Raw genomic sequence first — 26,993 nt, 5'->3', positions numbered from 1 at the left:
GTGCCCCGCTCCCCATAAAAGGGGAGGTGGGACCACATGCCGAGAGGAGTCCCTTAGAGCTGGCATTCATTTTAACTCATCTCTTAACGTATCTATAAATCTACCTAACATGAGACACATGCTAAAAGCAGCTAGTTCTTTCGTTAGTTAGTTGTTTTTAATTCATTAAATATCAAATTATCTGTAGTTCAGAATCTGTTAAGTATTTAAAATCTCACATTACGGCTCTTGTGCTTTGGAAACTAACAGCTCCTCAGTTGGACTGCATTACAAATTTGATGTTGAAGAATGCATGCCCCCATTAATTTACAGATACTGTGTACACATCTTAATTTCCACATGAAACACTGGAAACACTGTGTATGAAAGTCATTTCCCTTTGCTTAAAAAATGTAATGCATTCAACTCTGGGTGAGAGGTCTTACCAACATAAATCTCTCGGAGCTAGAGTATCCAGTCTACCAGCAGGGGTCAGGGCAATCTGGGCTTTGAAAAAAACCTTCAGGAGAGATGGATAACCTTCACTTTCAAGAAAATGCTGTATTATCACTAGAAAGTTTATACTATATTGGCTGGGTGTGTCAAATGGATGGATGGACAGATACATGGCCAAGACAGAGAGATATACACACTGTGTGAGAGAAAAAAGACTAGATAGATAGACAGATTAAAGAGATGGAATAGAGAGATCAACTAGAGAAAAACATAAAAATATAAAATAGATTACAGAAACATACACAACTAGACTTAGAGATTATGGAGACTTAGGTTAGATGGGAAGACACAAAGATGGAAGATAAATAAAAACAGAGATATATAGTTAAATAAAATAGAGTAGATAAATAGAGAGAGCAGACAGGGTGACAGATAAATGGAGAAGAAAGATATAGGTGGATAAAATAGGTTAGTCTGAGATTAAACAGCTAGAGAAAATAGACAGCTAGAGAGCTTAGATAGCTATATTAGACATCAAAATAGATTAGGTGGATAAGATAACAACATATTATACATAAATTTACTGTTGGTTATATGATGTGACAATCACAATTACCCTAAAGGAAGACATTTTTATCCCTATTGTACAGCTAAGAAAACAAACTCAGAGGAAAGGAAGTGAGCCTCTGTTTCACGTGAGTGTTTTATATGTATTATCATATGTAATTCTCAAAACTATCCACAAAGTACTTTATAGAAGAGGAAATGGTCTCAGGAAGGTAAAATGACTTGCCTAAGATCATACCAGTGGTGGCATCAGAATTCTGACTCCAAAGTCTATGCTTTTCCCTCTGTATCCCAATAGCATCACTTGAGGCAGAAACACCCAGAATTCTGAATGGCACGTTACCTACCTGTCAGTGAAGCTGAGTGGTCTGAGCCAGCAAGAACACATATTGCTTGAGAATTCTCTAGGCCTACCAAAAAAAAAAGAATTCTTTTGAAATCACATTTGTAACAGAACAAATTGGGCACAGGAGGCCCAAAGGCAATGACCACAGCACCTGGAGAGAAACTCTCAGCCAGTGCAGGAAGGTCTGAGTCAGCGGCACTGGCCAAGAAGATGGCTGGCATGGTAGGGAGACTGCTTATACCCAGGAGGTTGAATAAATAAATATTTTGAGGATAAAGGAGTTAGATTTCTCACTATCAGAAAGGAGAAGAAAGGTACAGATATGAAAAGGTTAAAGGCTAGAACTGACTATGTGATACTGCATTGTAATTGAAGTCAGTGTAGACTTGTGGTTTCTACTCGAGATAAACAGACATAGGTGTATATATGTATAAACGTGTGTGTACGTGTATATTTTCTAGCTCTGTCCACGGAGCAGGCCAAAAGCAGTGACATCTCATACAGTCAGCTGCTATCACATGCAGACACTGAGACACAAGCCCAGGCCTCCTAACAACACACAGGCAGAGCTAGAATTTGAACTTGCCTCCTATATCCAAATCCAGCACTTTCCCACCCTTAACTACACTGCCTTCAACAACAGTGTAAACCCTAATCAACTCTGCTCGATGCTGTGGTCACCTGGTCTGGCATGCAGAGAAATGGGAGTCTTAGTCTGTAACTCTTTCTTCTTACACTTCTGTTCAATTTACTAGTATCTTAATAAAATGCCCCTCATGCCTTCAAGTATCCTGTGGAACAAGAAAGTGACAAAGATGTTTCTGCCACTTTCACCAGAGAGGAAGCACCGGTCCCCTAGTGGCTGGGTCGGGAGAGGACATCCAGGGTTCCAGCTCCAGAACAGATGGCAATGAGGTGAAGAGGGGACAACGAAAAGTGAAAGACTTTGAGGGCAGAAAGCTGATATCTTCTCATCATATACCTATCATCAGAAAATTCCCCCAAATTAACTCTGAATCTAAGCTGTGCCCCAAGCAGATCCCAACCAGGTCATTTAAATCAAATCAAATAAAAACACTTCTGATTCCTTTTAGATACAAAACCTGTGCTAAAACAGACAGTAGACATAATCCCTACCCTTAAAAAGCTCATCATCTTTGGCATTTGGGAAAACATGTAAACAACTCATAACAATACAATATGTTGTGCTATCCATGCACATAAAGAAAATGTGGACTTCCCTGGTAGCACAGTGGTTAAGAATCTGCCTGCCAAGGCAGGGGACACGGGTTCAAGCCCTGGTCCGGGAAGATCCCACATGCTGCGGAGCAACTAAGCCCGTTTGCCACAACTACTGAGCCTGCGCTCTAGAGCCCATGAGCCACAACTACTGAGCCCATGTGCCACAACTACTGAAGCTAGCATGCCTAGAGCCCGTACTCCACAACAAGAGGGGCCACTGCAATGAGAAGTCTGTGCACCACAACGAAGAGTAGCCCCCGCTCACTGCAACTAGAGAAAGCCTGTGTGCAGCAACAAAGACCCAACACAGCCATAAATAAATAAATTTATTTTAAAAAAAAAGAAAGAAAATGTAATGTAGGTGAGAAGAAGGAAGAGTCTTTCCTGAGAAAGCAGTAGCTGAACTAGGACCTGAAAAATGATCAGGATTTTCCTGAGGGGAACAGGAAGGAAAAGGCATCCTGGGAAGAGGTAATAGTCTGCCCACAGGCACAGAGGAATAAGAACACAGAGCATGCCCAGGGAGGAGTGAATACCTTGGTGAGGCAGAAAAGATGTTTGGGAAGTATGAGTTTATATTACAAATGCTTTCAATGTGAAGTAGACTGTCCTGTGTTCAGTGGCCCCTTCTCCTTCTCTAAGAGAACCCTCCCCAACTCAACACGTGGGCTTCAGGGCGCTAACCTCACCCCCGCAACAGGGGAGAGCCTCAAGGACTTAAGAGAATCAGAACGATCCCAACAACTTGTACGACACTCCCACTGTGGCTCGCCCTTCCCTTTTCTCTCCCCACTTCCTACTGCCCTCAAAAATCCCTCCTTTATTCTGAGCTAGAGGAGAGTAGAGGTTTCCTGTCAGGTTTTTCCTACAGCTAACCCTCAGTAAACTGGGTCACAAAGTCAGAGCGAGAGAAGAAGAGGAGGAGGTGGAGACATGGTGCTACAAACAGAGAGATAAAGGCCCACGAAGAGAGTGTAGAGCAGACAGAGAGAGAGAGACAGAGAAAGAAAGTCCTAGAGACCAAGAGTCCTGTAGGCAGCACCTTTCCTACCTACTCCTCGTGTGCCCATGAAGACAGATTTCCCTCGGGGAATGCTCCTAGCCCCTCTCTCCACATCCTCACTCGCTCCTGCTTTCCTTCAGGGAGAAGGAGCTGGGCAGGCAGGCACATTCCTTGTGGGTTCTCCCTCTGGGATGTGCCTGCCTGCAGAGGGCACCTCCTCCGTGGTCTCAGCTGCACCATGAGCTTAGCAGGACTGAATGCATACAGCTGCTCCAGTGCCTGGTGGGTAAATTCAATCTGGGTTTCAGAACCTGGAGGCTCACTATTGCTACACATTATTTCCAAACACCTAAGCCATGTCTTCCAACCTAACCTATAACAGCTCTAGAGCTACCATTTTGATTTCCACCCACCTGACTCACATCTACTTCTCAATGGGTTCCAAACTCTGGCAGCAATGAGGGGTACTTTTACTGGGCCCACAAAAATCCCAGCAAATTAATAGACCAACCAACGGAGAGAGTTAAGACAAAGAGACCAAGAAATAGCAAAAGCAAAATTCCATTTACCCATTTTCTGCATGTCTGTGTCTCCATTTCCAAACAAAGAATAAATACAGGATTCAGAAGAAGTAAGGACCTTACCTGTCACTCTGCTTGGTTCCTTTGCTGTCAAAAACAGTGGGAGAGTCTGCCCAGGGCACAACCGCCGTCCAGATGATGCCAAACCAGTTCCCCACTGGAACACCGTGCCACTAGCTTCCCAGCGGAGCAGGAGAGAAAAAAGAAAATCTTTATCTGGATTAAGACCAGATTGCTCTTTGAACCTCAATGCCATGAGAGATTCCCAATTCACACTCAGTTAACATGCATATTATGGAAAAGCTTATTGCTTCAAGAGGCCCTATGGCTGGTTATAGGGATTACCACCAAGTCAATCACAAACCCAATCTTCAGGGCAATCTAAGACCATCAAAGGAAATTCCAACATAGTAAAACTCCCTCCAGAAATTTCTAGGACACTCCTCCAGAGTCAAATTACTGGAATGACATTTTTTTCATGATTAACCTGAAAGGACAACTGAGACTCCAGATGGAGCAGGAAAGAACTTTGAAGCTTACCACGTCCATTCTTCACATTTACTGCATGAGAAACTGAGGCCCTGTAGAGGAGATGTGATTTGTCCAAGGTCATACAGGGAGCTAGTAGCAGAGAAAACACCAGGACTTAACTCCCCTACACCTAACGCAGTGCCTTTTCTACTACACCAAGATGAATTCAAAGATTCCTAATCACCAAATAAATACATATTTATGACTGCAAGATAGCTTCTTAATAGCCACTACTTCAATGGAATGGCCTTTTATTTCCATATTCACTGACTTAATTCATGTACCCATGTTCTTAACCTCATAAATATGCATAGATGAAATATTGTATATTTTGTCTACAGTCAGATGTATGCAACTAGGATTCACTATCCAACAGCAACATTAAGGTACTGCTCCTCCAGAAGTATCCTATGGTCCTTTAGGCTGTAAACAGACAAGTGTGCTTTGTGAAATATAAGTGATGATGATTGAGCACAATGTGAGCAAAACACAGTATTGAAATAAAACAAAACTTACCATCTCTTCAACAAATAAATTGCAAGAGGATAAAAAGAGAGGAAAAGGTACATAAAGATTAAAAGAGACTGGAGATGCCTGATAAAGGATTAATATTTAAAATATACAGTGATCTCCTAAAACTCAACAACAACAACAAAACCTGATTCAAAAATGAGCAAAGGACTTGAAAAGACTTTTCTCCAAAGAAAATATACAAATGGCCAATAAGCACATAAAAAGATGCTAAACATCACTAGTCATTAGGGAAATATAAATCAAAACTACAATGAGATGCCACTTTACACTCATTAGGATGACTACTATTAAAAAAAGAAAAAAGAAGAAAATAACATGGGTTGGCAAGGATGTGAAGAAATCTTAAACCTTGTGACTACTGGTGAGAATGTAAAATGGTACAGCCACTATGGAAAACAGTATGGCAATTCCCCCAAAAATTAAAAATAGAATTACTATATGATCCAGCAATCCTACTTTGGGGTACATATCCTAAAGAACTGAAAGCAAGATCTCAAAGTGATATTTGTATACCCATGTTCATAGCAGTATTATTCACAATAACTAAAATGTGGTCACAACCCAAGTGTCTATCAATAGAAGAATGGATAAGCAAAATGTGGCATATACATACAGTGGAATATCATTAAGTCTTAAAAAGGAAGGAAATTCTGACATTTGCTACAACATGAACAGACCTTGAGGATATTATGTTGAGTGAAATAAGACACAAAAAGACAAAGACTGTATGATTCCACTTATATGAGATACCTGTATGAGTGGCCAAAATCATGGAAATAGACAGTAGAATGGTGGTTGCCAGGGACTGGGAGAAGGGGGAATGGGGAGTTATTGTTTAATGGATATAGAGCTTCAGTTTTGCAAGATGAGAAAAGTTCTGGAGACAGATTTTGGTAATAGTTGCACAATAATGTGAATGTACTTAATCCCACTCAACTGTACATTTAAAAATGGGTAAGATGATAAATTTTATGTATATTTTATCACAGTAAAAAACTAAAAGGAATAAATAAAATTAAAAAGAGAGAGAAAGAGACTTGAGATACATAATCAACCAATTACAATGATAAACCTAATTTGGATCCTGATTCAAACAAATCATAAAAAAAATATTTTTGAGATAATCAGGGAAATTTAAATACTGACTAGATGCTTGATAAAATTACAGAATTACTGATAATTTTTTGTAGGCATTATGATGGTATTTTTTGGTAATGTTTTCAGAAAAATTCCTTATCTTTTAGAGATGTGGGCAGAAATATTTACAGATTAAATGGGGAAGGGGAGGACTTACAATTAAATTAATCAAACACATAATGGGAACTGTGCTGCTTTGTTAACTGGGCAAAAATGTACACATAAGACTAGCAATCACAAAATGTTGGTAGGAAAGGGGCAAGGAAACCAATGACAAGCAATTCTTTGGTCCTTCTAATTTCTAAGAGAAGAAGCTGCCTATAAAAGTGTAATCACTACCACACAACTCAGTAATCACACTCCTGGGCATTTATCCCAGAGAAATGAAAATTTATGTTCACATAAAAACTTGTCCACAAATGATTATAGCTTTACTCTTTTTTTTAATTTTTTTTTAATTTTTTTATTTTTTTAACATCTTTATTGGAGTATAATTGTTTTACAATAGTGTGTTAGTTTTTCCTTTACAACAAACTGAATCAGTTATACATATACATATGTTCCCATATCTCTTCCCTCTTGCATCACCCTCTCTCCCACCCTCCCTATCCCACCCCTCTAGGTGGTCACAAAGCACAGAGGTGATCTCCCTGTGTATAGCTTTACTCTTAATAGCTAAAAACCAGAAACAACCAAATGTCCTTCAATGGGTGACTGGTTAAACAAACCGTGGTTGTTCTAGACTGAATTGTGTTCCCCGTAAATTCATATATTGAAGTCTTAAACTCCAATGTAACTGTATTAGGAGATAGGGCCTACAGGAGGTGATAAAAGTTAAATGGGTCATAATAGTGAGGACTTAATCTGACAGAACTGGTGTCCTTTTAAAAAGAGGAAGAGACACTGGAGATCTCTCTCTCTTTCCATGCATGCATAGAGGAAAAACCATGTGAAAAGACAGCAAGAAGGCAGCATCTACAAGCCAGGAAGAGAAGCCTCACTAGAAACCAACCCTCTTGGTACCTTGGTCTTGGATTTCTAGCCTCCTGAACTGTGAGAAAATAAATTCCTGCTGTTTAAGCCACCCACTCTGTGGTATTTTGTTACGGCAGCCCTAGCAAACTAATACAGTGGTACCTCTATACCATGGAATATTACTTAGTAATAAAAAGGAACAAATTACTCATACTCCCAACGTGGATGAATCTCCAGGGAATCATGCTGAGCAAAAAAGCCAACCCCAAAAGGCTATATACTGCAGGATACCATTTATATAACATTCTTAAAATGACAACATTACTGTGGGAGAACCAAAGAACTAAGGGGTGAGAGTAGGTAGGAAGTGGGTGTGGCCATAAGAGGGATCCTTGTGATGGAACTGTTCTGTACCTTGACTGTGTCAAGACATCCTGGTTGTGCTATTACACTATAGTTTCATAAGATGTTACCACTGAGAGAAACTGGGCAAAGAGTGAGTGTGATCTATTTCATTTCTTACAACTGCACGTGAATCTACAATTACCTTAAAATTAAAAGTTTAGTTTTTCAAAAAGTATAACCACACTAAGCCCCAAGTAACCACCAGCACCATGATGCACCAGATTCTTCCTTGCCTCCACTCTTCTCCCCATTCCCCAACTGGACTCACCAACGCTTGAGCCTTGGCTGCCATAGCCAGTCCGGGCTGTCCTTCAGCCCAAAGAAGTGTAAACGGAAAGCAGAAAAATGAGCAAGAGAGAAAAAAGGGTCACTGCCTCCTCCGCTTTCCACCCTCAACCTCACACACGCCATCAGCCCTATGTGCATCACCCTCTCACGGTACAGCAGACAAGCTCACTTGAAGCATTTAAATTAATAAACATTTACATCCACTAGGAAAGCAATGCATTTCATGGCAAAGAATGTGGGTCCTGGAATCCAGCCCGTCCTAGACTCTGATCCCAGCTCACCTTTTATTTCCTAACTCCCTGTGTAACTGTAGACAAACACTTTAGCCTCTCTGGACCTCAGTTTCTTCATATGTAAGAGGTACAAACTACTATGTATAAAATAAATAAGCTATAAGAACATATTGTACAGGGAATATGGCCAATATTTTCTAACAACTATACATGGAGTATAATCTTTAAAAATTGTGAATCACTATGTTGTACACCTAAAACTTAATATTGTAAATTGACTGTACCTCAATACAAAAAATTTTTAACTCACATCACTGTGTGCCTGTGAGGATTAAATGAGGTACTAACTAAATCAAGAGAACCTAGCACCATGCCTAAGAACATACAAAGAGCTAGAAAACTTCATTTCCTTCCTCCTTACCTGCTAAAGGCTTTCCCACATGACTTCTGCCTTATGTCCCCTCCTTTTAATCAGACTGCAGCACAGCAGGACACTCTGAATTACTCCTTAAAGTTTATTTCTTCCAAAGCTCCGTGTCTCCTTATTACATGCTTATCAAGAAAATAAAAGCAAAATGATCACCTGTTGCAGCTAAAGCATGCCTCAGTCCAGCAGCAATACTAACAACCTTCTCTCTCAGGAGCTGTCAAAACAAAGCAAAGGATGGCAATCTCAGAATTATCCATCTACAAAATGTTATGTAATTTATGCCCAAACACAACACAGCATGATACTCATTATGTGTCTGATTGGTTTGGAGCTCCCAATTCCCAACATTTCCACTATAAATGCCTCTGTATGTATCCCTAAAAGGCAAAATCTTTTAAAATACCATATTACAATGCCACTTAGGGCTAGGAGGCACCTGCAAGGTCATCCGGTCCAGGGGTTGGCAAACATTTTCTGTAAAGGGCCTGACAGTAAATATTTTAGATTTTGCAGGCCACATGGTTTCTGTCACACTACTCAACTCTGCCATTGTAACATAAAAGCAACATACACAATAAATATATGAATGCGCATGGCTGTGTTCCAATAAAACTTTATTTACCAAGGGTTCAAGTGTGCTGACCTCTGATCTAGTTCAATCCCCATTCAATGCTAGAAACCTATCTACAACACCCCACCAAGTGGTCATATAACCCCTGTCAAATACCTACTTCCAGTGACATGGGTTCACCACCTCCCCAGGTGCCTGCTCATCTTTTCACGGTTCCATCTGTCTCCTTAGGTGGAACCAAACCTATCTGCCTACTGCTTCTGACAAGGCTTCCCAAACATTTGAAGACAGTTGTCATGTCCTAAGACACCTTGTGGTCCCCAAATTTTTTAAGACTCTGCCCTTCAAGACGTGCAGCTTAATTCCCCTCCCTTTCACTGTGGGCTGGACTTAGTGACTTGCTTCTAATGAATAGGATAAGGAAGTGATAAATGGCTCCGAGACTAGCTGATGAAAGGCACTGAAGCTTCTTGTTTGACCAGCCTGCCTCCCTCCTTCTCCCTCTCCCTCCCTCTCTCCTCTCTCCTCTCTCCTCTCTCCTCTCTCCTCTCTCTCTCTCTCTCTCTCTCTCTCTCTCTCTCTCTCTCTCTCTCTCTCTCTCTCCCTCCTCTCTCTCTCTCTCTCTCTCTCTCTCTCTCTCTCTCTCTCTCTCCTCTCTCTCTCTCTCTCTCTCTCTCTCTCTCTCTCTCTCTCTCTCTCTCTCTCTCTCTCTCTCTCTCTCTCATCACTCTTCAAGGAAGTCAGACACCATGTCTAAACAGTCTTATAGAGAGCCCCGTATGGCAAGGAACTAAAGCCTCCTGTCCATGAGAGAGCGTGGAAGTGGAACCATCCCAGCTGAGCCTCCAGCAGACCTCGTGCAGCCTGGCTGACATCTCGACTGCAAAGTCATGAGACAAGCTAAGCTGTTCCCAGATTCCTGACCCTCCAAAACTGTGAGATAATAAATGCTTGTTGCTTTAAGCTGCTGAATTTGGGGGTAACTTATTACACAGCTATAGATAACTAATACACATCTCTTCTTTAGGAAAAACATCCCCAGTTCCATCAGCCATCACCTAGTTTCAAATTCTCTCCCCCTCTTGGTTTCTCTCCTCTATGCTCTGGTTACTCAGTCTCTCTCTCTCTCTTAAGGGGCTGTATATGCACCAATCACAGCCCCTATGGGACTTTACCATATTTGCTTATTTACAGATCCACAGTGTCTTTCTAAACTTTAGAGTCCTCAAGGGCAGGGTCTGAGTCTTATTCACCTCAGTGCCCAGGGCCTAAGAACCAAACCCACACCAGGACACAACATCCTAGATGCAGTGTGACCAGCACAAAGAAGGACAGAGCTCTGGCCTCCCTTCTTCTGGAGACTCAGCCCACAATCACATTAGCTTTGGGGAAGATCAAATCTTACTGCTCATACAATTTGAATAAACCACCCTTAAATTTTTTTCTTTTAATTTTTTTTTTTTCTTTTCAAAGCTAACTGAAGGGCTTTATATGTGGAGTCACTCTCTTCAAACCAACTTACCTCAATTCCTTCTTCTCCATCCCCACTACTGCTGCTTTCGTTTGGGGCAGGATCATCTCTCATCTGGATTATTATCAAGAGTTTTCTGAGTAATCTTCCTTCAATCCACCCCCCACACTACCCCATGTGGCCCCTCTCTAACTCACTGTTCTTACCATTTATCAGACACTACCTCCCTGCCTGCCCGATCCCTACTGGCACTTCTACCACTTCCTTATACTCCAATCATACTAAACTGCTTGCAGTATCCCAAGCCCTCCTGTTTTATGCTCTATACCCTAGTTCACATAAGTTCCTTCTATTTGTAATGTGCTTCTTTTGTACCTACTCTGCACATCCTCCTATCCCAAGCCAGGGAAATTTCTATTCAACTTTCAAGATTCAGCATAAGTCTGTTCTCACCCCACCTTCCCCTAGAAAGAGTTCAGTACTCCCTTTCGAGGCTATACATGCATCTATCATAGTTCTAACATGGTAATGCATCTAAGTATTTCTGTATCTAACATGTACTACTAAACTACAGGCCCTCGAATACTAGAATTGGGTCTTACTCACCTTTGTCCCCCCTGCCTAAACACAGCACCTACACACAATAGTTGCTTTTAAATAAATGAATGAATTTGTCTTATACTTCACTTTGGCACATTCCTCCCATTGTTCTGTAAGATACACTGTGTCACAGACCTACTAGAGCATGGACTTGAGGATATGGGGAAGGGGAAGGGTAAGCTGTGACGATGTGAGAGAGAGTGGCAGGGACATATACACACTACCAAATGTAAATTAGATAGCTAGTGGGAAGCTGCAGCATAGCACAGGGAGTTCACCTCTGTGCTTTGTGACCACCTAGAGGGGTGGGATAGGGAGGGTGGGAGGGAGGGTGACACAAGAGGGAAGAGTTATGGGAACATATGTATATGTATAACTGATTCACTTTGTTGTAAAGGAGAAACTAACACACTATTGTAAAACAGTTATACTCAAATAAAGATGTTAAAAAAAAAAAAAAGATACAGTGTGTCAAAATGTTTTTATCATCCAACATATTTTAACCATTGCTCCTCTCTGTCTTCTTTAACCATGTGACTTAAGCTAAATTAATTATAACTTATACATATGTTCTTAAAAAGGTACGTATTTACAACTAGAAGCTGTAGCACTTCTTGCAACAGGGACTAGAGTCTAGACTTCCATGCATACCATGTGCTACAGACTCAGTGTCTGTGTTCTTAGGAAATTCATGTTGAGACCTAATCCCCAACACATAATAGTATTTGGAGGTGGGGCCTTTGGAAGGTGAGTAGGTCATGAGAGCAGAGCTCTTATGAATGGGATTAATGCCCTTATAAAAGAGACCCCAGACAGCGCCTTTCCCCTTCTGGTGGCGTGTAAGGACACAGCAAAAAGATGGCTGTCTATGAACCAGAAAGTGAGCCCTCACCAAATATCAAATATGCCGGTGCCTTGATTTTGGATTTCCCACCCTCTGGAGCTGTGAAAATTAAATGTTTGCTGTTTAAGCCACCCAGTCTATAATATTTTTGTTAGAACAGCCCAAACCATGACCCCAAATAATACCCCACAAAACCAGCAATTAGAATTCAGCAAAGTAGGAGCAGACCTAAGCTCTCTCCAGTGAAAACAGATCTCCCACTCTTAGTCACTGTTTAAGTAAATTAGATATGAGTGGAGCAGCTGAGGTGGTGAAACTCATTTTAGATTCCAGCATAATTCCTCTAAAAGTTCGCTTACAATATAATTTTCACAAAAATGTGTACATTTTAAGTATGATGCAGTGAAAAGAGCTCTGAACTAAAACCAGGAGTCCTATCTAACACTTGTGCTGTCCAATATGGTAGTCTCTAACTACACATGGCTGTTGAACACTTGAAATGTGATTAGACTGAATTGAGATATACTCTAAGTAAAACATGTACACCAGAAAAAGTCTTCATATAAATGAAAGAATATAAAATATCTCATTAATAAAGTTTTATATTGGTGACATATAAAATGAAATAAGAATAGTTTGGCTACATTAGAGTAGTCTAAAAGTTGTTAAAATTAATTTTACCATGTCATAACATGACTTGAGTGAAACTTAGAAACATCATGTGAAGTAAAAGAAGCCATCCACAAAAGGCTACATATTGTATGATTCCATTTATGTCAAATGCCCAGAATAGGCAAATCCACAGATACAGATTAGCAGTCATCAGGGGCTGGTGGGAGGGGAAAATGGGAGTTAACTGTTATTGGGTACGCAGTTTCTTTTGTGATAATGAAAATGGTCTAAAATTAGATGATGGTGGTAGCTGCACATCTCTGTGAGTATACTAAAAACCACTGAAAATACATTTTTAAAGGGTAAATTTTATGGTATACAACTTATATCTCAATAAAGCTGTTATTTAAAAAATTAATTTCACCTTTTTTTTTAAACTTTTTTAAATAGCACTGCTAGACACTTTTAAATTACATATGTGGCTCACATGACGTTCCCAATGGACAGTGCAGGCCTATCATCTGCCTCACTTAGTGTCTTTAGGTGAGTCAATTCCCACTGGACCTGTTTCTAACACAGTTTCCACTATGACGACTTTTAGAACTGTAAAATGTCATTAATGTCATTATAAGATATATTACTTTTATTGTTTTATTTCACAAAAAATTATAACACGTATGAGAGCTAACAGAGGCTTTTCACTCACAACATCCATCCTTCCAACCTAATTTTTCCCAGGAGAACCTGAGTTTTTCAACTTAAATTCTAACTACCCCATGGGTTTTCAGGGACTCAGACAGTCTTTTAGTCCAGGGAGGGATAACTGTGATATCTGGAGACACTTTCACAGTACACAGGCAAGCTCAATATTAGGGGCTGTTGTTACCTCAATGGCCTGGGGGACCACACATCTTCGAGGTCCAAGAGGAATTCCTAATTGGCCAAAGGAATTGGATCCACATGATAGAACTTGACCATTTTCTGCAAAATACAAATACTTGAATTGCAAATCTAAGAAGTAAGACATCTGTGACCAATGGGTAAATGCTGAAGGATGAGAAGAGCAAAAGGAATGAGAGGCGTGAGTGGGGCCCTGTGCTCCAGCACATTCAGTCCATAATCCCTGCTCTATCCCCTAGGAACAAAAACAGTGGGCACTGGGCTAAGCGTTCTACACAGACTAACCACTATACCACCTAATTAATGACAAGTTAGCTGTGGAGAATGCTTAGCCATGTGCCTAGTGTTGGGATGGAGGATACTTATCTCCCACTTTTCATATTTCCATGAGATGGAATTTCCATAATTTTAATATACTCCAGGCCTTTCTCCCTGCCCCTCCCCATTCTCACTGCTTTCTAGGGGAGGATGGGTAACCTAGCCAGTTGGTAAATTTGGGAGAAGGAACAGGACAGTATGGCTTGGCACCTTCCTCTCAGGCACTCTGGGCTGACACATAGTAAAGGGTTTCCCCTACGGGGGAGGCCTAGAGTTTGGGGAGTGGGTTTGGATCAGAGGAGTATTAGCAGAATCTCTTGGCCTGACAATTAACCTTGCCCTTCAATTTAGCCTTTGTCAGTAAAAGCTGATAATTTGATCTCTACCTGTCTGACTGCTCTGTGCTTGTCTCACAATTGATCCCAAATGTGATCAAGAAACAAGAGTGTTACCTACTGACTCCCTACAACTCTGACACAGGCCCACACTAAGTACTTCATAAATGAGAGCTATTGTTTAGATTCTAATAATAACAGTCCAGATTTTCCAGCCCTACCTCCTTTACTGTTAAAACCCTCCTTGCAAAATGCACCCTACAACTTTCCTTGACAACCAGAGAGAACATTTGTGTGTGTTTTTAAATACAAAGAGGATTTCATTTAACCAGGGCCCACATCATGCTCTTCTCACCCAAAGCCTTTGTGGTGATAAAGATTTACCTAGGAGCACACTCACCTGTAAGTATAATGGTAAAATCCCAGCCACAGGCCACCTGTTGGATGGGACATCCAAGGAGGGATTTGCAGGGGGTAAAGTACAGGACATCCTTGGTGTGACCAAGCCCCAGTTGCCCATCTTTGTTCAGGCCACAGACAAAAAGGCTCCCTTCATCTGCAAAATATAAAGGTTTTAGTGGTAGTGTGCACAGGGGAAATTACAACTGCTAAGATGAGCAAAAGGATTTCATTAATTATTTGGAGTCATGGATCCACTAACTTTTTTCCCACCCAAGTTAATAAGCCATTCATTTTAATGTGCTCTGGACCAAATGGCACAAGGCCAAGGGGCGCCAATCTAACATCTAAATGGAAACTCCAAGTCCTACAGCAGTGGCCAATCAATTGCCAAATTGAACATCTACTGTAACAATAAACGCCAACGTTTATTCAGGACGCAGAATGTGCCAAGTACTCTTCTGAGGGCCTCAGGCGTGGGGCTGACTTATCCTTTAGGCACAGTGCCTGGGGCCCACCATACTTGTAGAAGCCCACAAAAATGTTTTAATATAATTTTTTAATAAAAAAATATATGTAATAGGAATATATAATACTAAATCTAGCCTGGATTATGTTAACCTTTATGTCAGTGCAGCTGTAAACATAATTTTAAATATTTCTTTATGGAAGGAGGTGTCCACAAAGGCAAAAGTGTCAAGGACTCATGAAAGTCATAATGCAGCCCTGTTAACTCATTGGTTCTCATCATTATTATCCCCGTGTAACAGAGGCAACTGTGGCACAGAGAAATTAAGTAATTTGCCTAAGGCCACACAGCTAACAATTAAGAGAACCAGGATTTAAACCCACACGGTTTGATTCCAGAGTTCATGTTCTTAACCAGGATGCAATATGGCCTCCTTTGCAATATTATAGCACTTGTAGTACTTATTAAGTACTATCCTAGGTATGCTGGAGGAAGATTACAGAAAATATAAAATTCTTGCTCTCAAGGAATATTCAACTTAACTGCCAAGACTTCTAACTCATATATGAAAGTTAAATATCAATCTATGGTATAAAATGTAATATATGTTGCAACTCAGCCACTACTTGTCTTGTAACCTTAAGCAGTTTTCCTCTCTGAGCCTCATTTGGAGAGCGGGCGAGGGGAAAAGAGGGGTGGCCTTGATCTCTGAAATCCTTTCAACTCTGACAATCTGCCATTCTCTGATGGTAATGTGATTCCTTCACAAAAATGTTGTCCTCTGCAAAATACAAAAGGCTGAAAGATAGTAATATAACACCCTAGGGGAGAATGTCTAAATAAGAAAATGAGAGGCGATATATTCTTGAAGGAAGTTACCTGTGACAACAGCAGAGTGGGCCCCTCCTCCCGTGATCCTCTTGACACATCCAGGATTACAGAAGTCACTCAGCTGCTGGGGCAAAAGCACATCTTCCTTGTGGCCAAGGCCAAGTTGCCCATAGCTATTTGCACCCTAGGGATAAAATAAGCCAAGGACAAAAAACTATGGGAACCCCAACTGTCAATTTGAATTTACCTGTCCATATCTTTCTCACCCTCGCACTCCTCTCAGAGCCTATAACAGATGAGATTTCATAGACTCATTCTTAAGAAGTTGTTATACGCAACCCACAATTGGACAGTGGCCCCATCCCCAGAAGACCACAATTTCCATGTAAGAGGAGCTCTCAGCATCCACAACTCATCCAGTGATACTCTTCACCTTCCCCTTCCAATGCCCCAGCCCACATGTGTTGCCTTTAGGGGACAGCATAGGAGTTCCTTCTCATAAAAGGTAATTATCTAGGGAAGCTACGGAAAGAAATAATCAAGAAAAATAGAAACGAAGTGGGTGGGAAACACGCCAGGACTAGTTCTTGTCCCTTCTCCCCACACCCTCACTGGGAAAACTGGCAATGACTTTCTGGAATCAAAGTTAGCTGAGGATTTTGTGCCCTCAAGCAGGGCACACCATTGTTATTTCATTTGAAAGAGGTGAAAGAGGTTGGCAACGATCTCTAAGGGCCTTTCCAAGTACAACGTTTTGTTACTGTAAGATTCACGTGGTCAGATTCCTCTAAGGAAACAGATTTCCCCTTGATGGGCAATATGTCTGTTGTCGTTATTATATGATAAAAGTCCAGAATTCCTAATCTGGAACCCTTGCAGCCAGATGTACTTCAGACTCAGAATTTTATAGACTTTAGAAAAGTAATACAGTATATAAATCATATACACTGCTGCAAGGTCTGGGAGCAGCACCCCATAAGTAAAACAGTATTATTTCTGCAGTAAATGGCACAATACTCAGTTAGTGGGCAGACTATAAACAGCCTCATGCATGTCAGGTCAGTTCTGGGTTTACAGAGCTTTTTGTATTCAAAATTGAAGATAAGGGATTATGGACCCGCAGGGAAAACCTTATTAAGATTTTGGAAATCCTTATAATTTCTCCAACTACCGACTGCTGGTTGGTTCTTGAGTAGTAAAACTTTTAAAATGTGTTTGTTTTTGAAGACACCTGAATGAAAAAATAGTGATTTAAAATAACCACCAAAAAATGCATACATATACACAAACTCCTGCCCCTTGTGGTCTATTCCACAGCCACCCTGGGCTGCAAGGACTCCATGCTGGATGAGGGAGCCATGCAGGGACACAGGTCCCAGAGGCCCTCAGGGCAATATTAGCTACCAACTACTGCGTGCTTCTCTGCGTGCTGGGCATTCCCCTTTAATTCTCACGGGGTGGGGGGCATTATCATTCATTTCACAGATGAAGAAACTAAGGCTCAGAGTTAAGTAACTCCATGATGGCAGGAGCTTCGTTCTGCTCACTGCTGTTTCCCCCACATCTGAAATGGTGCTGGCCCAAAGAAGGTGCATATATTTTACAGTGAATTAATGTAAGACCCTATGAGTCCCTCAGGAAAGAATTAATGAAAGACTTGCACGGTGTGAAGTGGAAAGCATGTGCGGAGGATTTCTCTGTTAGCCATGAGATCTCCATGGCTGCCCCATTACCAGGGCTACAGGTTGCTGAGCCAGCATTATGAGATTCAAACAATGGCACCAAATTTTTGTAATGCAGCAAGAGGACCTAAATTCATGATAAAGCAAAACAAAAGGAAATTTTAATACAATCTATTACAGCTGTATTTGCCTTCCTTACAAACACTCCAGACATAACACACACACACACACACACACACACACACACACACACACACACACACACAAAGGTAAATCCCCTTGTTATGAACTGAATTGTGTTCCGCTGAAATTCATTTGTTGAAACCCTAACGTACAGTACCTCAGACTGTGACTGTTTTTGGAGGTAGGGCCTTTAAAAAGGTAGTTAAGCTTCCATGAGGTCATCAGGATGGGACCCTAATCCAATATGACTGGTATCCTTATAAGAAGAAACACATGAATGCTCCCACCCACAGAAAAAGCCACGTGAGGACACAGCAAGAAAGAGGCCATCTATAAGCCAAAGAGGCCCCAGATGAAACTAAACCTGCTGACACCTTGATCTTGGACTTCTACCCTCCAGAACTGTGAGAAAATAAATTTCCATTGTTTGAGCCTCCCAGTCTGTGGTATTTTGTTATGGCAGCCCTAGCAAACTAATACACCCCTCCACACAGATAATGCAGCAGGAAGAAAACACCAGCAAGCCTCCAGGCACAGCAACGAGGTTAGGTTCAACAGTATTTTTGCTTCAGTACTGACAAGGCCATATCTGAAAGGCTTTTTCTGTCAGACCCCAGTCCCTGGCCTGGGATAAACACCCACCCAGGCACACATTCAATCCCTAATTCCACCCCCCAGCTCCAGTGCCACACCAAAGACACAGCCAGACCACCTCAGGCCACAGCACGCTCTCCCTTCTGCCGGTCTGCGGCAGTCTTGCACTCAATAAATGCTGCCTGGTACTGATAATTGCCATTCTGTAAATTAGTCTATACATACTGGTTTTAACAGCAGTAAAGGTCTTATTCTCTTCCCTCCACCTCCCCCAACACGAGAGCTGAAAGTCTTTCACTCTTTTGTTGTTCCCAAAAGACCAGCACATAGCTCGGCACACAACAGGTACTCATTCATCCATTAGTCAACAAATATGTACTGAGCACCTTACAATGTGCCAGGCACAAGCCAGGCACCATACAAGACATGCACAGCACCCACCCTCATGACACCTACATTCTGGCCAAGGAGACCGACATTAACAAGTTATACGTTTCATTACAAGCATGTGCTATGAAGAACTACAAGACACTATGTCTGCTTGTTCCCGTGCATCTGGTTGGCTGCCTGCCACACACTCCTGTGCACAGACTCTCCTCTCTTCCAGCCACGACACATAAAGATGACCCTGTCTCTCAGTGCTCCCGTCAAACCAACACCAGCACAGACTCCCACACCCGCCCCGTGCAGGCAAGACCCAGTCACAGCCGAGTATCAGTAACTATGCAGAGTCTCCGCCTTGTGCACGGCCCAACGCCGCCGGCCTCACACCAAAGGCTGCTCCGGCCAGGCTGGGATGGGGCTAGGGAAAGGCCTTCATCCTCCTGGCAATAAGAGGGTGAAGGGCACAGGTGGCCCCAAGGGGCTCTGGGACGGGGAGATCCTTTCTCCACAGAGCCCTCCGCTCCGCCTCTCCCGGCGCTATCCGGGCCTGAAGTCTGTCGCGGACCCAGACGCTCTGTCCTGGAGGCAGGTTCTTCCCACTGCGCCGCAGCCCCTCCGGTCTGGACCCCACCAGCCAGAAGCCCCTAAGTCACACCATGAAGACCCTTCCCTCCCCGCCCTCTCCACCTCAGCCCCCAGCCCAGGATCCTCCAACCCGGAGCGCCTCTCGGACCTCGGCTGCCTGGCCCCAGGACCGCCCACGCCGAGGCCGGGCGCTCCCAGCGTCTGTGCGCCCCTCAGCCCCAGCGGCCACGGACCGGAGGCGGAGTCACGTACCCAGGCGAACAGCGCGGCTGCAGCAGGGGCGGCTGCCGAGGCGCTCGGCTCGCGCTCCATACTGGAACGCTCCGACGGCACTTCCGGGGATGGGGGGGCGGCTGGCGCGGGGGCGGGCTCTCAGGGGGAGGGATTGGTGACTGAGGTGTGGGGCCAGCGCGGGGGCGGGGCGGGGGCGGGGCGGGGGCGGGGCCCGCCGGGGGAGAGGCCGGCCTGGGGAGGGATTGGTGACTGGGGTGTGGGGCCGGCACTGGAAAGGGTCTGTGGTTGGAAGGGGGCCGCACAGTGGGCGGGGCCTCGGACCGCTCCCGCTTGCTGCTGCTAACCTGGGGCCCGCGGGAAAGAATAAGCACCTCACGGAGCCGCGTTCAAGTCACCCAGTCCTGGCGCGCTCTGAGCGTCTCCGCCAACGGCCTCTGCCTCTCTTTCCCTCCTCTCCTCGCACTCCTTATTTTGAGTAAAAATTCTATACGAGTGCACTATGCTCAACAGTTCACAAAGCTCCCTCAGGTTAGAGTCCCACGACAGCCCAGAATGGCTGACAGGACGGGGATTGCATCACCCTTTGATGGGGAAGAACTTGAGCCTGGGAGGGTGTGGAAAGGGTCCTGACCCAGTGTCTTAGGGCGAACTGTCTTTGGGCCCGCTGTGGTGTGAAGTTGCAAAACCGGAGGGAGCTTCCTGGTGGGCGAGTGTAGTGTCTTGCATCGTTGCCGTCGCCCTCAGCGCCTGGCACGGAGCGAGAACACACACCCCGACACAACTAAGGAGGCTGGTTCTCACTGATTCCTGCCGGGGCGGCCTTCTGACCCTCAGCGCTCCCAGCATGGCGCTGGCCCGGATTCCGATCATCAAGGTAATAACTTGGATAATAACTGGATAATTTTCACCCACCAAAAATTTTCATATAAAATGGCTTTTATCAGACACCCTCATACACTACCGGTAGGAGCTAAATAAGCACAATTTTTCTGAAGGAATATGTGGCAAAGCATATTAGGAATATGAAGATAGATACTTAGATATTTAACTAGTAATTCCACTTCTATTCCTCTATCACAAGAAAAAAAAATGGAACCATGCACAAACCCTTAGACTGCAACTTATTCATTATGGGGTTACATATAATAGTAAAGAACTTAGAAACTACCTTAAAATCCAAAATCAGATTGATTAAATTATATAGCCATGCAATTGAATATTAGGCTGCCATTAAAAACATGTTCTGGAAGATAGTAAATAAGGGAAATATTCATGATATGTCATTAAAGTAAATATTATACCAATTTTACACACACGCACACGCTGGGTGGTGGATTACAGGTCATTTTTATTTTTATTTTTTGTACTTTTTGTACATAACCCACATTTTCCAAGCCACACATTATCTTGTGGGTACAAATGGGGTCACATTAAAGAAGATAATCCATATTCAGTAGTTCTTGACCCTTCTACTGACACAAGCCTCCAGTACTCATCACCGTTTATGCCTGGAGGACCTGAGAAGTGTCTGCCTGAGCTCTTACAGTCCTTCCCATTCTTTCACTCCACCCACTCCTTGGTGTTTCTGCCTTAAGACCACTTAAGGGCAGCACCTCACCTTTACCTCTCCAGCCTGTGGCATCTTGAGAACAGGGAGGACCATGCTAATAAACATGCAAACTTTAGAAAGGCAAAGCAGCTCTTCGTTCTCAAGAGAACTTGATGTGCAAAAACTATACTGTTTGCTGTTTTATGAGTGGCCTTTTTTATTCTGACCATTCCTTTTAAGCATGTGTGATAGTGTAAAAGTGGGACCCTTCCCATCTCCATTTTGGCTAAGACCCTAAGGTATTAAGTGCCAATACCTCCCACATAATAAAGTGAGGTACAAAACCACCAAAGCAGAACTTGTGAACGAGGTGTCTAGAAACCAGTGTATGACTTCCAGGCTATGAAAGAGGTTGGAGAGGCTGTGAGAGAATTCTGATAGCGGTAGTTATCAATGTGCTGTGAGTCTTGCCCATCTCGTGTCTAAGGAAAGGCATGCGTCAGCAGGGCCACTAAGAGAGCTTGGCATGTATCCCTCCAGATTGGGGCCGGGCAGGTTGCTGTCCAGTTCGTGCTGAGAAATGTTCAATGGCTTGTGGCCAGATAACTGCTCTGAGAGTTCAGCAAAGAGATTGATGCTTTGGAGAGGTCTTTCATGCCCAGAGGTCTTTTATGTCTTTTTTAAGACAAAGAATGTCTGAGTATCTCCCATGTGAGTGTTTCCCAAGCATGAGCAAATTGGCCAGGGAATGGTTTTAGACCCAGTCCAAGGGAATTTCTGGAGAGCTTAAGGGACACCCACAGGAGAGTTGACTACTAGACTCCTAGAGGCTGAGCAAGATGAATTCAACAGCCCAGTCAGAGAGGTATGTTTACCCACACCAAGAGATCCCAAGAAATAAGAAGAGGGAAGGTGTTTCAAAACACCCACAGAGAATGAGTCAGCATTAAATACTTACCAAGTACAGAAAGCACATAACCCTATCAGACCAAAAAGAACTTCCTACTCCTTACCTCTCCTCACCGCCATTCCCAAACCCTGGAGAAGCCAGAGGCATCCTTGTGAGTAAGAAAAAAGGAGCAAGAAAATAAAAACACAAAGCACATCTCTTCCTTTCTCAGTTGTAGAGAAGAAGAAAAACTTTAACCTTAAAATCTAACGTTTTGAACTTTTACAGAACACTGGAATTTTAAAACACTGAAATGGGGGGTGGGTAGAGAGGGAGATTAGAAGCTAAGGACTTAGAGTGAGCAGAAAATTCAAGACAAGGACCTGAGATTTCATGCAAAGGGGCAAGAAGGAACTACCCAGAGTCAGTTTTCATAGAGAGAGGGCCTGGAAGGATACGGTTTTTTCCCAATTTCATCCCTTGAATATACATGCATCAATTTATATTAACTGTAACTTTAACTTACAATTATATTATTATGTTATATCCCAGAATACAATTTCTTGGAAGTGTTGAGATGTGTTGAAATGCAGCTATGGTTTCACCTATGTACGTACCACTGACTAGCTCTTCCCATTAGCAGCTTGGTTGAGTTGCAGTTCTTGAATGGAGCTAGATTTAAATTGGTATCACTTTCAGGTAATTTGTCTCCCCATAAGAGGAAAATATAACGTATTTCAAGTATACAGAGTATCTCTCTATACTATACAGGTTAGGAAATTTTTTCTTTTAGATGATCTTATTTGATCCTCTCAATATTACTGGTATGATAAGTATTGTTGGAATCGTTATTTTATAGATGAGAAAACTGAGGCTCAAAGAAGTTAAATGAGTTACTCCAAGGTCAGATTTCCACTTTAAATAAAGGCAGATTAGCTAGCTACAGACCAGTTCTCTCACCAAAAACAATTAGAAAAACTGGGGGAAAATATTTTTTAAATCTGTTTCAAGTCATTGGAGAGCTATCAAAGCAGCCAGAACTTGGAGGGCCAAGATCTAAAAGCTGAGAGATTATATTTGGCACTACTTTTCTGCTTGAAGCATTTGCTAATTAGCAAGCAGTGACTTGGAGGCTAAGAAACTGGGCTGAAAGCAGCAGCTGAGAAGCTGAGAAACTGAACAGTACTTTTAGCACTTTTATGGTGTCGGGAGGTGGGGGGGAATGAGAGTAAAGGAGGGGAGAAAAGTAGGAGTCCAAGGTCCCCAAGGAGAAGCCCTGGTACACACACATAGCTTTCTTTTGAGATCCCTAAAGGGCTGCACCCTAAGAGTAGAGGTGAACTGGAAATAAACCAGCCCTCACAAAGACTGAAATGCAGCTTCAAGTTGGCTTAATCCCTGCTAGGACTAAGACGAGCTTCCCCTGCCATTATATGCTATCTGCTCGATGCAGAAGTTAATTCCCTCTGAAGGAAGATAAAAATCATCCAGAAACTATGGGGATCTCTGATTAGGAGATTAATGATTCTTTACATATGGCTAATGTTTCTTTTTACAAGTCCTCTCACAACATAATTCTTACAATAACCCAGTAAAGTCGATTTAGCTCACTTTATAGATGAGGAACATGAGACTGAGACTTTATCAAGAATTCCAAAAAGTGGTTTCTAGGTTCCAGGTGTGTTTGGCTCCCCTTACATCACATATTTGTAGGCTTTTTAAGAAGTATATGGATCTTACAGATTTCTGAAACTAATGAAATTGTTAATATACATTTAAATCAGTTTTTAACATACATTTGACAAAAAAAATGCTTAGTGAGAACATGAATTTTGTGTCCTTTTATTATCCAGTTGAATAACAAACTTGCAAGTCATAAATGTATATCATATAGTAAAATAAAGACTAGACTGAAATAAAACCACAATATCTTTATACATTTCCTAGAAATTAACATATGAACTCTATTATGTATTCCTTTAGACAATTCCAGGCTTTTTTATTTCTTCAGTTTGGAAGGCAATTTAAAAATGAACTATAATTCTGTACACTTTGGTGTGTCATAACCACAGTATAACTCCAAATGACAAAATAGGCAGATTAAGAAATGCAGGCAACTGACAACCAGATTTTGGAGCATTCTTCAAAAAGTTAGGAAAATACTATGTATGTCTCTGAGTAATAACTCACTGATTAAGAATTATGAACCACACTTTTGGTTCAATTCTGTTCTCATATATTTGAAGAAATATATTTAAAATGCATGAAAACTCTAAGACTCTCAGAACTCCTCATTTACCAAATATCATAAATTCAAGGTTAGAAGAAAGAACTGAAACCAATCATTAAATATTTCCATTATTCTCAAGATGTAAATTATAATCGTTGTGTCTTTAACATTTACTTTAGTATGCTTTTGTCATAGAGTGATTTGAAATACCATCATTTAAAAATTCAATAACTACGATTCTTTGCAATGATCAAAATTGTATGAAAATAACCAAACCAGATACAGTATGCATGATTTGTTGTTATTTGCTGTCTATCATAGTTTGCTTCATAGATTTCCTTGCAACCAAATACACTAATTATAAACTACCTAACCAATATTTCAAAAGGTTTTAGATTAGCTGATTTAGATCTAGTACCATCAAAGGTATACTTAACAGTTGATCAGCTATTAAAATTTATAAGTAATGTAAAAATCTGAAGTAGCATGAATTATTCTTCCTAATTCTATTTCCTCATATAACATAAAATGAAATAAATTTTTAAGAGTTTTTAAAATAATTTCCTTTGAGGCCTAAAAAGGATTAAAATATCTAGTTGTCTGTTGAAATAAAACATGTTAAATGGTATTCAATTTGACTATTAATGTGAAAAAATTAAGGACACGGTCTTTAAATAGCTGATTAAGAATGGGAAATTAGCTGAAAATATGACCCTTAATACAATTAATAGAAATGAGATCACTGGGAGAGGAAACTGATGGGGCACAATATTCTGGTGATTCTGAGTTTCTTTTCGGACCTATAGAGTTTAAGATAATTGACAGGGCTGCCATGTTGCACAACCCCATTTCATTCTAATGAATGGTGCCACAAGAAGTTACACAACATTAGCCTAATTCATGGGACATCTAGACGGAAATATCTGGCAGGCAGCTGGATGTAAGAGGCAAAAACTCAAGACATGTCAGGGTTAGAATTGCAAATATGGGAGACATACGAAATAAGAAAGTCATGGACACGGATGACATCTCCAGTGAACAGAGAGCAGAGAGAGAAGAGGGCTAAAGACAGAAACTTGAGGAAAGTCTTCCTTTAGTGGGTGGGGGGAGGAAAGGAGCAAACTGAAGAGACACAAGCCTATCTTGGGGATTCCAGCTTTACCGCTTTATACCAAGCCTGCTCCCTGTACTACACCGCTGACACCACATAAAAGCCAGTGCTTGTAGCCTTCATTATTAATTACAGTGTCAGTCCTAAAATGCTCTTCTTGACTTCTCTTACACCATCTCCTCCCCATTTCCCCACACTCGACTGTCACGCCTGGCCTTCCTATTTATGGTCTCACCTTATACCTTGGAAATAAAGTGCTTGGCACTGCTTTTCCAACTTAAAATTTGCACGCCTCTCATCTGTCTCAGTTTGAACTCTCCCTCTGACAACACTGTCTCCTGCTAACCTGAGGATATTCTCTGGGGCTGCATGTCAGAGTTCAGGGCCTTGCAAGTTCCCTTTGGCCTCTTGAGTAGTACAGATAATGTAAAACATATGCAATGCCACAGAAAGAAAAGAGTTTCAAGGAGGATGGTCACTCGGGCAGGGGCTCCCTAGTGCCTTCAAAATAAAGTCACAAATTCTTCACCTGGACTTAAGGATTATACTCCAATCAACCTTTCTAGACTTAGATACTCCTTTTTCCCTACAAGACACTACACTTAAAAATAGACTATTTGCTCTTTACCAGGTATGTTTCATATGCAAAGGCCTCTCTGCTTTTGCTCAGGCTAGCAGCAGAGACAGCTGATCCCCTATTAAATTTGGGCATGTGAATGTGACCAAGCTTGGCACAAATTCAGTTATAAGTAAGCTATTGTAGAAATAAGAGAATCTTAAGTAACAATATGGATCAGCTCCATAATAACCACCAAGGTATTTTAAGTGATCATCAAAGTCATTTTACTCAAGAAGAACTGGGGAAAATAAAATTAGGCTATACTTCACTAAAGCTGTTACCAAAAGAAAAAAAAAAAAGTAGTGGCTAGAGTATCCAGGTACACATTTTCAAAGACTAATGGTCCATTAAGGAATGGGAATGGAGAATATTGTTTGGCTGCTGTTCCTCCACAACCAGGTCATCAAGCAAAGCAACAGTTGGCCCACAGGCCTCTGAATGCTCAGATGCTTTCGGGATTAGGACTGGCAACTGTCAGATGCTCAGCTGCCTGCTGACTTTAGCAAGGGCATCACTGACAACATCAAGCTCATGCTTCAGCTCATTCATGGCACTGGTTATGCTCTTGGCGTCCTTCAAGATCTGAATACTCCGTGTATAAGGATTATACTTCACTCCAAATGGACGCCTGATTGTTTTGGTAAATTCTCTATTTAAGAAAACAAATATGAGGCAATCAATTTCTAGGGAGAAAATGATAAAAACCAAATACTGTCCGTTAGTCTAAAAATTAACATATCTAAATCTTGTGTATACTTCAAGTCCTTTCTCAAATGCCATTAAGCTTTCCCTGTTCCCCTAGCTGGAATGAATTGCTCCTGAATAAAATGCAGAACAGTGTTTCATCTGTATCTCTTTAAGGCTTCCTAGTTGTTA

At 41.9% G+C, this 26,993-nt stretch overlaps 2 protein-coding genes across 10 annotated transcripts in view; both read right to left on the bottom strand.

Moving 5' to 3' along the window:
• Positions 1-19,829, bottom strand: part of SERGEF (secretion regulating guanine nucleotide exchange factor) — a 247,568-nt gene extending 227,739 nt beyond the window's left edge. For 4 of the 8 annotated variants that reach the window (XR_010841354.1, XM_059068844.2, XM_059068841.2 and 1 more), the window contains exons 1-7: positions 19,738-19,815; positions 16,106-16,241; positions 14,759-14,914; positions 13,692-13,786; positions 8,861-8,921; positions 4,238-4,351; positions 1,350-1,412 (exon numbers count right to left, since the gene is read on the bottom strand). Coding sequence is in view for 6 of the 8 variants with exons in the window: in XM_059068844.2 (XP_058924827.1) it covers positions 1,350-1,412; positions 4,238-4,351; positions 8,861-8,921; positions 13,692-13,786; positions 14,759-14,914; positions 16,106-16,241; positions 19,738-19,797 (685 nt within the window). In the remaining 2 variants the exon portion in view is untranslated. Of the gene's footprint in view, positions 1-1,349; positions 1,413-4,237; positions 4,352-8,860; positions 8,922-13,691; positions 13,787-14,758; positions 14,915-16,105; positions 16,242-19,737 lie in introns of all 8 variants that reach the window. The other 4 variants (XR_010841353.1, XM_059068840.2, XM_067038123.1 and 1 more) reach the window with 4 other exon arrangements.
• Positions 19,830-23,984: 4,155 nt separating this feature from the next.
• Positions 23,985-26,993, bottom strand: part of TPH1 (tryptophan hydroxylase 1) — a 28,086-nt gene continuing 25,077 nt past the window's right edge. For both annotated transcript variants that reach the window (XM_067039447.1, XM_059068901.2), the window contains exon 11: positions 23,985-26,766. In XM_067039447.1, the coding sequence (XP_066895548.1) occupies positions 26,592-26,766 (175 nt within the window). In that variant the 3' untranslated portion in view covers positions 23,985-26,591. The remainder of the gene's footprint in view (positions 26,767-26,993) is intronic.

This window comes from Kogia breviceps, chromosome 7 (genome assembly GCF_026419965.1).
Source record: "Kogia breviceps isolate mKogBre1 chromosome 7, mKogBre1 haplotype 1, whole genome shotgun sequence".
Taxonomy (NCBI): domain Eukaryota; kingdom Metazoa; phylum Chordata; class Mammalia; order Artiodactyla; family Physeteridae; genus Kogia; species Kogia breviceps.
Note: the sequence above shows the minus strand (reverse complement) of the source record. Positions and strands in the feature narration are given on the sequence as shown.